This window comes from Mus caroli, unplaced genomic scaffold, assembly GCF_978045245.1.
Source record: "Mus caroli unplaced genomic scaffold, Mus_caroli_1 scaffold_10, whole genome shotgun sequence".
Taxonomy (NCBI): Eukaryota; Metazoa; Chordata; class Mammalia; order Rodentia; family Muridae; genus Mus; species Mus caroli.
In genome coordinates this window covers 76,678,372-76,691,866 of record NW_028227265.1, presented here as the reverse complement: position 1 = coordinate 76,691,866, position 13,495 = coordinate 76,678,372, and the positions used below count along the sequence as shown (strand labels likewise).

At 38.8% G+C, this 13,495-nt stretch overlaps 1 protein-coding gene across 1 annotated transcript in view; it reads right to left on the bottom strand.

The window, feature by feature from the left end:
- Positions 1-2,400: 2,400 nt before the first annotated feature.
- Neil3 (nei like DNA glycosylase 3) overlaps positions 2,401-13,495 on the bottom strand; it is a 56,060-nt gene continuing 44,965 nt past the window's right edge. Inside the window, exons 9-10 of the mRNA XM_021170939.2 lie at positions 4,209-4,383; positions 2,401-2,583 (exon numbers count right to left, since the gene is read on the bottom strand). Of these exons, the coding sequence (XP_021026598.1) occupies positions 2,401-2,583; positions 4,209-4,383 (358 nt within the window). The remainder of the gene's footprint in view (positions 2,584-4,208; positions 4,384-13,495) is intronic.

The window sequence follows — 13,495 nt, the reverse complement described above, 5'->3', positions numbered from 1 at the left end:
TTGGGCTAATATCCACTTATCAGTGAGTACATATCATGTGTGTTCTTTTGTGACAGGGTTACCTCACTCAGGAGGATATCTTCTACTTCCATCCATTTACATAAGAATTTTCTGAAGTCATTGTTTTTAATAGCTGAGTAGTACTCCATTGTGTAAATAAACCACATTTTTGTATCCATTCCTCCCAGGCACTAAACCATCAACCAAAGAGTACACAGGAGGAACCCATGGCTCCAGTTGCATATGTAGCAGAGGATGGCCTTGTCAGACATCAATAAGAGGAGAGGCCATTGGTCCTTTGAAGGCTCAATGCCCCAGTGTAGGGGAATGCCAGGCTGGTGAAGCTGGAGTGGGTAGGTGGGTGGGGAACACCGTCATAGAAGCAGGGGGAGGAGGGACAGGGAGTTTTTGGAGGAGAAACCATGAAAGCGGATAACACTTGAAATGTAAATAAAGAAAATATCTAATAAAAAAGAAAGAGCTGGGGCAAGTGGTCCCTCCTCCTTAAATATATCCTTCCTGAAACTTCCCTCACCCTCTGGTGACTGGCAGACATAACTGAATGAAATGGGAGTTCGTACAGCCATCTTATAATTCTCTTCTACCCTCAAGGAAATGGCTCAAAGATATGGGAGATCACCTTCAGTGTTTTTTTTTTTTTTTTTTTTCTTCCAAAGAATTCCTTAAAAGTCCATCTTCCGTATAACACCATGGGGAACTGTGAATTTATCCAGGAATTGGGTTATCTATGAGGAGCTTAGAAAGAGTGAAGTTACTGTTAAAATGGAAAATCTTTCTTGATGGGGGAGTTTTGTTAACATTCAAAATTAAGATAGGAAGAATGCTATATTTTAAACATTCAGCCTTGCTATAGAGTAGGTTTTGTCTATCCATTTGAACCTTTTGTATCCTCATTAAAATCCTCTTCATATAGTGCCTATACATTTCCTAGTAGATCTACGTTTGTTATGCTAAAGTAATTGTGGTTATATTTCCATTACCCTTCCTCACTTTGGCGGCTCACTGTAGAACCAGGAAATGATGGAAGTCTTTGGCAGTGGTCTTTTTTATCCTCTGCTGCACGGCACTTGCTTTTCTCTCCATTACTAGCACATACTCTCTACTTAATGTCAAGTCAGCTGAGAATATCAGTTGTCCAGTTCAGTTCCTGGTTTGTCACATAGATTTGTTGCCTCATTGAGCTCTCGGGGTAATGATCATTGATCTTAGGTTGTTCCTAACTTTGCCTTTTCAGTACAGAGTTAACACATAAAGGACTATGAATAGGAAGTGTTGTCGGCCATCATTTCATGTGCTATTAACTTCTATAGTTCTGCATGGACAATTTAATGGGAGAATAGAAAAGGCTTTGCTGCCCGTTTAGAAAATACATTGACCCTTCCCTGAAAGGATTTTTCTACAAACATGTAAAAATACCTTAAGATTGATAGGTTTCTCACCTCGTCTTCAAGAAACACAGTTATTTGGTCTAACTTTAGATAAGAAAAAGAGAAGTGCTAAAACAAAACTAGAGAAATGAAATGATACCCTAGGAATGAGGATCTATGGTAGAATGCATGAGCAAGGTTCTCAGTTTCATTACCAACATCACTCCCACACACACACTCACACTTACACAAACACACATACACACAGACACATACACACACCATTAATGATAACACTTCAGCTTATCATTAGATATTAGTGATATATTAAGATTTGGAAAATAACTGACTTATTTAAGTTAGCAACAGACATTAGAAAGATTAGAAAAACATCAAAATGTCTCTTTATGCATGTGACTTCTATCCTAGGTATTATGTTAGTTTAAATCCCCCAAATTTTCTATAAAAACACTGAGGGTTTCAGTTTAGCTCTAGCATCTAACAAGAACTTAATATTTGCTAAACAGAATACTGTATTATCTTTTATAAAGGAGCTCTTATATCTTAAATTGAGTTTAAGAAAATGAGGAATACGTTTAATGAGATGCTGTACACAGTGGTGGTACCCTGAGAAATGTATTCATAGCAGAATGAGAATCTTATAATGTGATGTAAACATAATCTCCTGGAAATCAAACAAGTGACTGCTCACCAACAAACTTACAAAAGACCAAAAACATTCTAAGAGTACTTTATTGACATCATTATTAAATATATTGAATATGCATTTCAAAGAGAATGGACTATGCCCTGGTGAAATAGTGTGTTCATTATTACAACAAAAACCATGAAGATCACATAGTTAAATGAAAAAAAATATGTCTCAAATACTACAGGCTCTTAATGTGTATGTACAACAGGTGTTCTATAAGTTTTCTATTAAACAAAGGGGACTGAATGTTATGAGTTTGATGAGTTTATGAGACGGACATTCTTTAAAAAGAGAAAAATATTAGCATCCTGGAATAATTTCCATTCCTGGTCCATTTTTGGCCCACTGGAAAAAATTACACTGCTTTTCTTTCTCCAAAGGACATACAAAAAAATTCTTCCCATTATTAGGTCCAATCTTCAGCACAGTTTTCATAATGGAGCGCTTGCCATGTCTGCAGAACGGGAAGGACAGGTCTGCCCACTGAGAGAGGAAGAAGAAAGGCTATAAAGAGGACAGTGCTGAGCAGAGGAGACTAGTCGCAGTTGATATGACAGTCACCTCTCACACTAGTAATTTGGCATTGCACAACAGATGGAAACTATTAGTTGCCACAGTTTAAAAAAGTGAAAAAAAACATTTTATTTACATTCATTTATTGTTGAAATCACGCAATAAAGTGACCAAATTTCAAACCACTTTATCTAAAGACATATAAAGTCCCACCTTTCATCCAGAGTAAATGAAAACTATCAAATCTTGATATTAAGCTACCACCAGGATCTCAGCTATATGTCTGTTTTAATTAAAATATTACCAAATATTTGTTATAACTGCAATACTAAAGGCAAAGGAAGATCCCAGCAGATCCTTGCACAGACTACATTAGGAAAGAGCTACTCTACTCTTAGTGTTAGGTCGCACGAGAGGAATGAAGGCGGCTGAGACAGTATTAGTAATATAACATTACTAAGACTATTTTTCTATTATATTTGAATTGGTTCTTAAGAAAATCTGTGAATCTAGTATGAAGTACATGCATCAAGTGTAGGAACTCAAGTTGTCTAATTTCACCTGGGAGGGTCCTTTAAAAGGTTTGTACATGGGCAGAAAAACATTTTCTTACTCAGTAAGACAAACCAGCAATTTTGGGGTTCAGCACTGAAACAGATTGATATTTTCCTTTTTCTCTTAGATGCTATAAGACATGTAAGTGGGGGGAAATGTGTGTCCTTAAACACTGGAATAACACTCAGCATGGTGAGAATGATATATTCGAAGAAAGCAGACAGATGGACTGACTGAAGGACCTAAGCTCCTGCCTCCTATACCAGATATAAAGGATCACCTGTGACTAGATTGTCTGTCACAGGCTGTCCTTCCCATCCCTCTGTCCCCACCAGGTTACACTCACAGTAACATTCACTAAGGTTATAGTAAATCCCAGGAGATTACCAGCCCAAGTGTTGATTGTTCTCATGTACTCAATGCATAAGTCATGAAACTTAAGGAACTCTTATTTAGTATTTCTTAGTCCTTAATTCCTTTCTCTTCCCCATTTTTTCTTTTTCTTCCTTCCTTTGCTATAGGCTTTCACCATCAGTGCTGCTCTGGAATCCATTATACTAGTCTGGCCTCAAACTCAAGAAGCTCTTCCTCCAACTTGCCAAGTACTTAGAATGAGATGTGAATCACTACATCTAGCCTCAACACTTCCTGTCTAGCATTATGAACCAAGAGCAATATGGTTATACTTGTGATTACAAACATGAAACTTTCGTTGCTAATCCAACAGCTATTCTGTCATTAGTATTATTGGCCGCACTTGTTCACATTGTTAAGTTATTTAACACCCATGCTTTACACCAACTGCTAATATGGCCCTTTAAGATGGAAAGATAAAGCCAGGTATCGTGGTGTGTAACTGGAATCCTGTAACTTGGGAGGATCCTGCCTCAAATAATAAATAAATAAATAAATAAATTAATTAATTAATTAAATAAATAAATAAAAAAAATAAATGAATCTGCAATCAGTGAGATCTGTTGCATTGCAATAAACAAAACTCACTTTAAAACCACAGTAAGCATGGGAAATTTTACACATACTTCAAAAAATCCACACTGTGCTCCTCTCGGCAGAGAACAGGCATAAAACTGCCTCCCCTTGTTTTCTCCATCCTTCCTCACAACTCGGAGAACACAGCGGCGGTGGTGCATCTTGCACAGAGGGCTGCCATCACTTTCAGAATGATGGCCACGTGTCCTATTGGTTTGGAGTTCACTGTAATGACAGGCGATACAATAATGGCAGCATAGCAGCACTAAGATGGGCTCTTACCACTCTGCCCATCCAATTAGTGCTACCCGTAAAGAAAGCAGTTTGAGGTTATTATATTCCTTTTTTTTTCTTTTTGGTTTTTATTTATTTATTTACTTTACAACCTGATCGCAGTCCCCCTCCCCCATTCCCCCCTAGAGTTCCTCCCCACCATTTCCCTCTCTGCTTCTTCTCTGAGAAGGAAGAGGTCTCCCCTAGCCTCCTTATCACACTTCACCACCCACCCCCCTCCCCACACATTAAATCACTGGGGACACCATCTCCTACTGAGGTCTGACAAAGAGGATCAGGGGAATGAGATCCACAGGCAGACAGCAGAGTCAGGGACAGCCTCCACTCCAGTTGTTGGGATATCTGCATGAAGACCACATTGCATATTTCCTACCTATGTGCGGAGTGAGGAGGGGGGCTGGTTATTATACTCTTAATTTTTTGATCCCTCTGGTAATTCTAACTGATTCCTGAACTCACTATGTGTCAAAAGCATAAACTTTAAAGGTCTGAATAAAAACAGCTGGATTTGTAAGTGGCGTGTTGGGTTTCCTTACATTTTTCATTTCGGTTATTCAGTTCTTCCCTTACCATATATTACAGCATGTTCCCTTTTATTTCCCCTAAAATATTGTCACATCTACCTGGACCCCATCTCCTGAAGCAAACAGGGTCACAATCATCTCTAATTGTTTTCTTGTCTGAAGGAACTCCCATCGGTGTTCTGAGGAGCCCATCTGGTGACTATCTACTTGCATGCAAAACAATTTTCTATGTCTTTCTTTGATCAAAGTTACTATTTTAGTCACAATAACATTTTAGTAAGAAAAAGGCTGCTGCTGGGTAGAGAAGAAATGTGCATTTGGTATTAGCAGGTGAGTTTCATCTTTGTACAATTACAACCCAGAGACTTTGAAGGGCATCCCTGCACACAGTGAACGGAGCCCAGGAGGGAGTCCTGTCCTTCAGCTGGATATGTAGTTTTGTCTTTGGGAAACAATAAGGGAGTTTCATTATAATTTTTCATTTTCTACACCTTGTATGTTTTAAGAAATACATGTATACTGACCAACTGGTTCAGAATAAAAGTGTTCACAGCCATGAAAGAAAAGGATAAGAATTTATTTCAGCTGTAGATGTTGTACTTAGCATGTGCAAAGTGGCTTTTATTCCCCAGCACCAAAACAAAATAATTGTAACAACAAGCAAGTCCAGATGTCACCATTTTTAACTCTCTCAATAGTTAAAAAAAAAAAAAGTCCAATTTGCATGTTGGGGGAAATTTCTAAAAGTAACAACTGTAACAATTTTCTTAAATACCTCAAAGTCAGATACATTTTCCTTCTCTCCTGGCTTCTGAGACTAAATTTTGCAACATTTATTTCAATAATGATGCATCGGGCAGTATATCTGATTGAAAATTTCAGAGGACATGATCATTCACTTCTGATGAAACTGATTTATGCTTTATAAAATATATGATTAAATACAGTACTTTAAAAATAACTTTGCAATAGACCTTAAGCGCAGTTTGGGGACCTGCCATTTGTAACACATGAGCAGCTAGTACCATTGCTATGGACAGTATTTTCATTAAATATTTCGCCTGTGACTATTTTGGTTGTTGCTGTCTTCAGAATGGCCTGTAGTTGACATTAATGTCTAAGAGTGATGGGTCACACCAAACCAGCAACAGGAAAGCTGGAAGGCAATGGCTGGGCATTTGTGATCCACACCCTAAGTTAACATTTCTTCTAGGCTCTACCCAACAGTTACCTAGTGACAACCAGGTATAAGACTGACTTGCTATAAAAGGACTGTCCTCCCACTCCCCACTCTATCTGTCTTGGTCTCTCTCTCTCCTACCAATTGGACCCTGGTTACCACGTGAAAATTTGGTAATCCAACTTATGCCAGCACGTTCTGTTATTATCTGTCTATCCTTGGGATATTGCCAAGTGGTAGAAAATAATAACCTTGATCTTCACCCATGGGTGCTGTCATTCTTTGCTAGTACCGCCAGGCTCCCAGTACCTGGGATGTCTTCCTGACTTGAAGGCTTCCAAATTCACACACTATCAACAATCACATCTGGCCCCAAAGCCCACTCGACAATAACTCTAAATGGTCGCTTAATGGCCCTTTTTGATCCCACTATTTTAAGGAGATCCTGAAAATGGACGGCTTCCTATGTTCAGGTTTTCCCTACCTTTGCTCCAAACCTTCTTTTGAATCCTCCTGTTCTCTAACACAGTTCCTATCCGTGATCCAGCTAACAGCCCTCTGACCACTGGTTCTCTCTCCCCACTCCTGCTGCTCTAGAAGCACTCTCCAGACTTTGTTTCAGACTTAGCTCGCTTTGCCCAGTCTTAAACTTCTACTTCCTGAGAATTTTTTTTATATCTGATTTCTTTCCATTCTGGTCCACACCAGGTCCAAGCCAGCTGTGGCAGGTAAAGGGCTAGGCTGTTACTGAATCCCTGTCCACAATCAGAACCAAGCAGCCCTGTGCCTCGCACCAGTCCCAGACCTGCCAAAGCTGCTCAGACCTGCTTAGACCTGCACAAAGGCAGAGACTGCCTATAGCGGCAGGGAGAGATCTCATCACATGCCCTGGCAGTCAGACAAAATGTGTCTATTTGTCTCTCTGAATTTCTAACTCTTTGTCTCTTTGCTAACATGTAGCCACACTACTATAAATGCAGCTCCATTCTGACGTATAACAAACATATGGCTTTCCACCTCCTTTGCTAAAGGTGGGGGGAAGAGAGGCAGAGCTATAGTTTCAGCACCATCTTACTTATGGGCAGTTACATGGCTTCAGAGCCATTTTAGATGAGGGCAGTCACCATTTTTGTAATGGGAAGTCCCCACTTCACTGCCATCTTGCTTGAGGACAACCTAACTTAAAAACAGGTCTCCAAAGTCACCTTTTAATTAAGATAACGTTTTCCTATGGTTTCTATCCTGTCTCGGTAAGTTGTAATCTTAATATTAGTTTAAAGGTTGACAACATTAAAAAGTTTAAGATCACTGCCTTGTTTTTGTTATCATTAAGTTATAATCTTTTTGCTTGCTAGATAGAGTCTAGAACAAATAATTAAAAACAGACTCAAACTGAACACTAGCTCTCAATCTTGTTAGAGATCTGCTAAGTACATTGTTAAATGTTTAAGCTTACTCTGACAGAGACTCCCAAATCCTAAGAGTAACCCCAAGGTCTCCAAGAAGATCTGAGCACAGCTACAAAGGACTCTTTCTGGATTGTGGTACTATAACCACTGAGAAAGACAGTTCCATTGCCTTGCCCACTGCCAGGGCTTGGCCTAAACTGTGGACAAACAGAGGTCACCCAGAGACTTAAATGTCTCATATTGCCTAAGACAAAGTGAGGCATTTCTCCTATGATTCTCCTTCACACTAAAAAAAAAAAAAGCCTCTCATCTTCTGGGCCTGATAAAACTACCTCTGCCCAAGTTTAGATGAAGACCACAGGGAACTGGGAAATTATTTAGATAGTGGGTAGACTAAAGGTGTTCCTCATGCTAAATCTATATGATTAACTATCATATTCACAATGTCAAGATTTTGAGTTTCCATATATATATGGAAACACCATATATATTTGAGTAAACACCATATGTATGTATGTATACACACACACATACATATGGTGTTTACTCAAAATCTATATCCAGGACAGCTCCAGAGAAGCAACCTACAGATGATCTAGTCTATTCTCAGACACTTCTACGGGGCCTGTGCCTTCTTGCCCCTAGATAATCTCATAGACCCTGGGCAGCAAGGAAACAGACAACTCTCCTAAGAGTTAACCAATATCCCCATCCCCATTTTCTTAGGTGTCCCAAAATAGTTTGGGACAAAAACTATTGCCCCAAAGTCAGCAAGAATTAGGAAAAGATCAAAATGACCCTGTTCCTGCTCCATCATCACCTCTTTCTAGTTTCTCATTTCTTAATTAAAACAAATGGAGGAATGTTAGCATTTCTTCTAGGCTCCTCACAACAGTGACCTAGCAACAGCCAGGTATGAGACTGGCTTGCTATAAAAGGACTGTTTTCTCTCTCTCTCTCTCTCTCTCTCTCTCTCTCTCTCTCTCCCACCCCCACCCCCATGTTCCTGGCCAACCTCTTACCTTCTTTCTCTCTCCTTTCCTTCTGTCCTTCTCTGTCCATTTTCTTTCTCTGCCTCCATTCCTTCTCACTCCCCTTCCCATGCCCTAGTTTAAACTAGTCTAGTTTAAAATGAAGTTTATTTACTTCATTTTAAACTAGACTAGTACCTCAGGAATTGTGGGGCAATGCCTCAGCATGGGCCCACTGAGGCACCACTTCCCACTGTATCATGCTACCACATTACAAAACATAGCTCCACCCCTTGCACCAATGACCTTCAGAGGTGATTCAAAACTACAACTTTAAGAGCAGTATCTGTGTAGCTGCAGAAGTCAACAGAGTGCAAAATAGAAGTGATGTCATAAACAGTATTGAATAAAATTTAAGGAAGAAAGAAAATAAAGTTAAGTGTATTAGAAGAAATAAACAGAAAGTTGCTTATTAAAATGGACACACATAAATACAGTTTTATATATAATTTTGATGGTCCTGGTAGTCCAGGCCTATATTCCAGCTTCTCTGGAGAATGAGACAAGAGGTTTATTTGTTCAAGGGCAGCCTGGCCAGCTTAGCAAGAGCATGCCTTAATTCCATAAATAAGGGCTAGGGATGAAGCTTAGAAATTGCATATCCCCACTATGAGAGGAGCCCTAGATACAACACTACAAACAGAAGAACAAGAAAACAACCACCAAAACAATTTTATATGATTTTTTAAAGTGCTGCCTTGGATAGCGTTTAGTTCAACATTTCCTAATTTATTTATCTGACTTAAATTTTAGTTGAAAACTTCAGAGACCTGAGGAGATATTTACGATTTTTACTACTGATGCTTTTCTGAGGTACAAAGGTAAGGGACAAGACTCAAGAGGAGAGGCTCTCGTACTTTGCTACTTCTTCATTTTGTGTTCCATTCTGTGGAAGCTGAAGACAAAGCTGGTTGCACATTGTCCTATCCTTGGTACCCAGAACGTGCTCTACTAACTAGAAACATTCACATCACCCAGGGGCTGGCTCCTCAGACACTGATCTACCCACTTCTTCTCCAAATCCCTTTAGAATCCTCATCTGCTTGCTAACAAGATTCCCAAGTGATGCATATACACATTAAGTTGGGAAGGGCTGAGTTACTGTAACCAAGCTACTAGTGCCGCCTTCGATCATATGGACTCTAAATATGCACCTCAATTTTATGGTAGAAAACATTATCCAGGTTAATTGAATGTTCTGCTTAATAGAGGATATCTTGGTTCCTCTTTGTTTCAATCATTATTTAAAAACTTACTAAAATGTAGCAGAGCATTTTCTGTGCAAATTTAGCTCAGAGAACAGATGAACTTATTTTGGTGATTAGGTTCATCATTTGCATATTGATTTATAAACAGCAGAGTAATATAGTAAACCAGGATTTGGCAAAACTATTTCAGACAACACATATTTTAAGCTTTGTGTCTCTGTGGCAACTACTCAATTCTGTTGTTTTTAATACAAAAATAGCTAAACAAATGGAAATGAAACATTACACAACAGGTGTCAGGCTGGATCCGGCCTTCCTGGCTGTGGTTTGCTGGAGTAGACCTCATTAGAATCAAAAACAATGCTTTGAGGCATAACGCATTCTTAATAAATGATAAAAGATAAAAATCACTGTCTGGCATGTGCAAAACACATGGATTCCATTCTTAGTACCTTAAAAAGCAATAGATTAACAATAAAGAAATCAGTAGGTAAAAACTATTCTTGTGATAGAAAACTATTTTATTATCCATAATTAACTAATTTATAAGTTATTGATTGTACTAGATCAATACATACTGAATGATTTAGTAAAATTAAACTGCTGCTTGGAAATAATTTTTAAATTAATCGGTCCAACTGACTGTAGATCTGACAATCCAATATTATCTCTAAGTTTAAAGTAAACAAAAACTAAATACGTGAAGCACTGAGAACTGTAAGCTTATATTTTTCAAAACCTACTTTACTAAGGGTTCTTTCTTTCTTTCTTTCTTTCTTTCTTTCTTTCTTTCTTTCTTTCTTTCTTTATTTATTTTTACTAAGGGTTCTTAAACACTCAAACCTCCATTATAGCCCACCTGCTCAAGGTAGGGAGGAAGAGAGCTAATAGGACAAGGGAGAAGTGGGCCTGTTCAGAAATAGTTTTTTGGAGGCTGATTTCAATCTTCATTGTCAGCAGTCCAGTCCACTAGAAAAACATCAAATATGAATCAGCAGCAGCAGCTGGATCCAGAAGAAACCTCAAGGCTCTCCTGACCAGCACCAGTCTGCTTAAGCAAAAACAAGCAGTCAGAACACCATCAGAAGTTCTTTGGTTTGTTTCTCTCTAGGAAGTCATGGCAATCAGAGATCAAAGAAAGCAAGTCGAACCATTTCAAGAACATCCTCAATGAAAGCTAGCACCAGCAACACCCACTGAAGACCAGCAAGGTAAACCAATGCGAGGGCATCATCCACTATGTGATGGTTTATACTTTTTTTCAAACATCATGTGTCCTCTCACGCATTGGCTCCAGCAAAACATCACACACCCTTTCACCAGGCAGCTTTCAGAAAAGCACCACGTGTTTACTCTCAGCAAACATCCTCTCATAAGACAGTTCCCAGGAAAACATCACACAACACAACTGCATCTCTAAGGAAACCAGAAATTTCCACTTCAGAAAACTCCCAGAGGTAAAGCAGAATAAGAGGTGAAGCAGAACAAGTGTAAGGCACTACACACAGACCTGCCATTGGCTGATGGGAGCTGACACGGGGAATGGGAAGGATTTTAAAGATGTAAGAACTCTTCCATGCAACCCTTTGTATGGTATTTCAGCTAGAACTCATGCTTTCTTTAAAAATGGACCACCATGTTTTTTTTCCATGTTTACAGTAATTGGATCAAAGATTTTTAACTGGTTTTAGAAGCTATTGTTAAATGCTTAAAAACTGGTCCAATTATCTAATTGATCATCTGGTAATTGGATAACATTCAAGTATATTTAGAGACCAATCCAAAAATAAGCCTTATCAGCATAGCATGCAATAGCATGACAAAGAGATCACTAATTAAGGGAACAAAAGTCAAATTAATTGCCCTATGCTTATTAAAGAAAATAAAGTGGCTATAAATTCTGAGTGGACCACCTGTTTTCACAGTGTTTAGTGGTGAGTCTCTGCTACACATCTTATCCACAAGATGAACACTCTAGTTGCCAGAGAAGGAGAACAATGAAATAAATGACAGTAATTTGCAATTTATTCCTTATAAAGTAGCTGGGTGCAGAAGGGCTTCTGGGTGAATTCATTTCACCACTTGACATTTATTCTGCTAGTTCATCTTGATAGATTATGGGGTTTCATCCTTCTATTCAACACACACACACACACACACACACACACACACACACACACACACATACACACACATACACACACATACAGAGGCTGTAGCATTTCTAAGCTGCACACTGTGATTAATCCTATGGCTCTACTGCTAATGGCTTGTGAAGAAATGATTCAAATTTAAGGTTACATTAATGTTTCTGTACTTCTTAATTAATTAGTTAAATTGTCTGCTTTTTTGCTTGTGTTTTTGTTTTGCTTAGCATGAAAGAGGAAAAAAATAGGCGGGGATATTTCATCTGGGTACAATAAAGAGTACAATATTTTAAAGCAATCACTGCCACATCCTTCCAGTTACACCGCTGAAGAAAGAAACTGATTAAAAGTGATTTTTCTTCGACAGACAGCCTCCCAATTCAGACTGTAGTTCTTCTTGATTTTATCATGAAGCATTAATTAGAGTGAAAAGATGAATTATCTAGTCAGGTAAGAGTTCAGGCCCCCACAGCTTAATTCAAATATATCATAAGCAGCAGTTCTATCAGTCATGTTAAATGATTATGAATAAAATATTTTGAAAAGAATCAGCTAGGGGGTCAATCATCAGGATGAATGTATGACAGAAGATTTAGAGGTCAGATAAGATGTTTGAGATAAAGGCATATACTGGGCAAAAACTGTCTGAGAAATGTTATGAAACAAGCTTTAAGGATTCCCAGTGTTTAGATTAGAAATTTACACCAGGTAAATTACACCTCATCACATAGTCCAGAGAAGGAAGCTCTCTATCAACAAAGGAACAGAGAAGGAGCATCTATTAATCCAAATTCCCCTGAGAGGGCTTCAGGTTCCATGGCAACTGTCTCCCATTGGTAATAAAAGTCATTATTTGCTTTGTTTACTCTTCATTTAAAATGCTACAAAGTGGGCAATGGGATGGCTCAGTGGATGAAGGTGCTTGCTGCCAAGTTTGATGGCAACAACAACAACAGCAACAGCAACAACAGCAACAGCAACAAACCCCCCCCCCCCCAACAATAACAAAACATCCCACAAGGCCAAAAACAGCTACTTTCTTTAACAGAAAAGCAACAACGGGCCTTCTGTTTTTCTTTTTAAAAGTAGAAGGCACATCCTAAACTTTTATTGATATGGTTCCCCTCAGAACTTTGCTTTCTTAAGAAAGAAATGCAGATGGCCTCAGCAGCTGACAGTGCTAACTCACAAGGCTTTGGCTTTTTTGTGGTGAAAAAGCAGCAGGGATGGAAGCCAGAGCTCAAACTCTGGTCTTGACTCAAGCTGGTGGCATGCAGGCTAAGAATTTCCCACAATTATTGACAAGCTAGAAATCCCAAGCGGGCACATGACATGCAGGAGAGAACTGGGACCCTCCAGTGTCCTGTGCTGGTAGACTGATGCTAGAAAGGCTGGATGAAGGGAACACATCTTCAACTGATGACTGTTTATGGGCTATGACTACCTTGGAAATCAAGGGATATCTTTATATAAGGTATCAACAGATAACTGCTGTTACTGTAGACGTTTTAAACAGTTTCCTATATATCTTCAGATATTTTCCA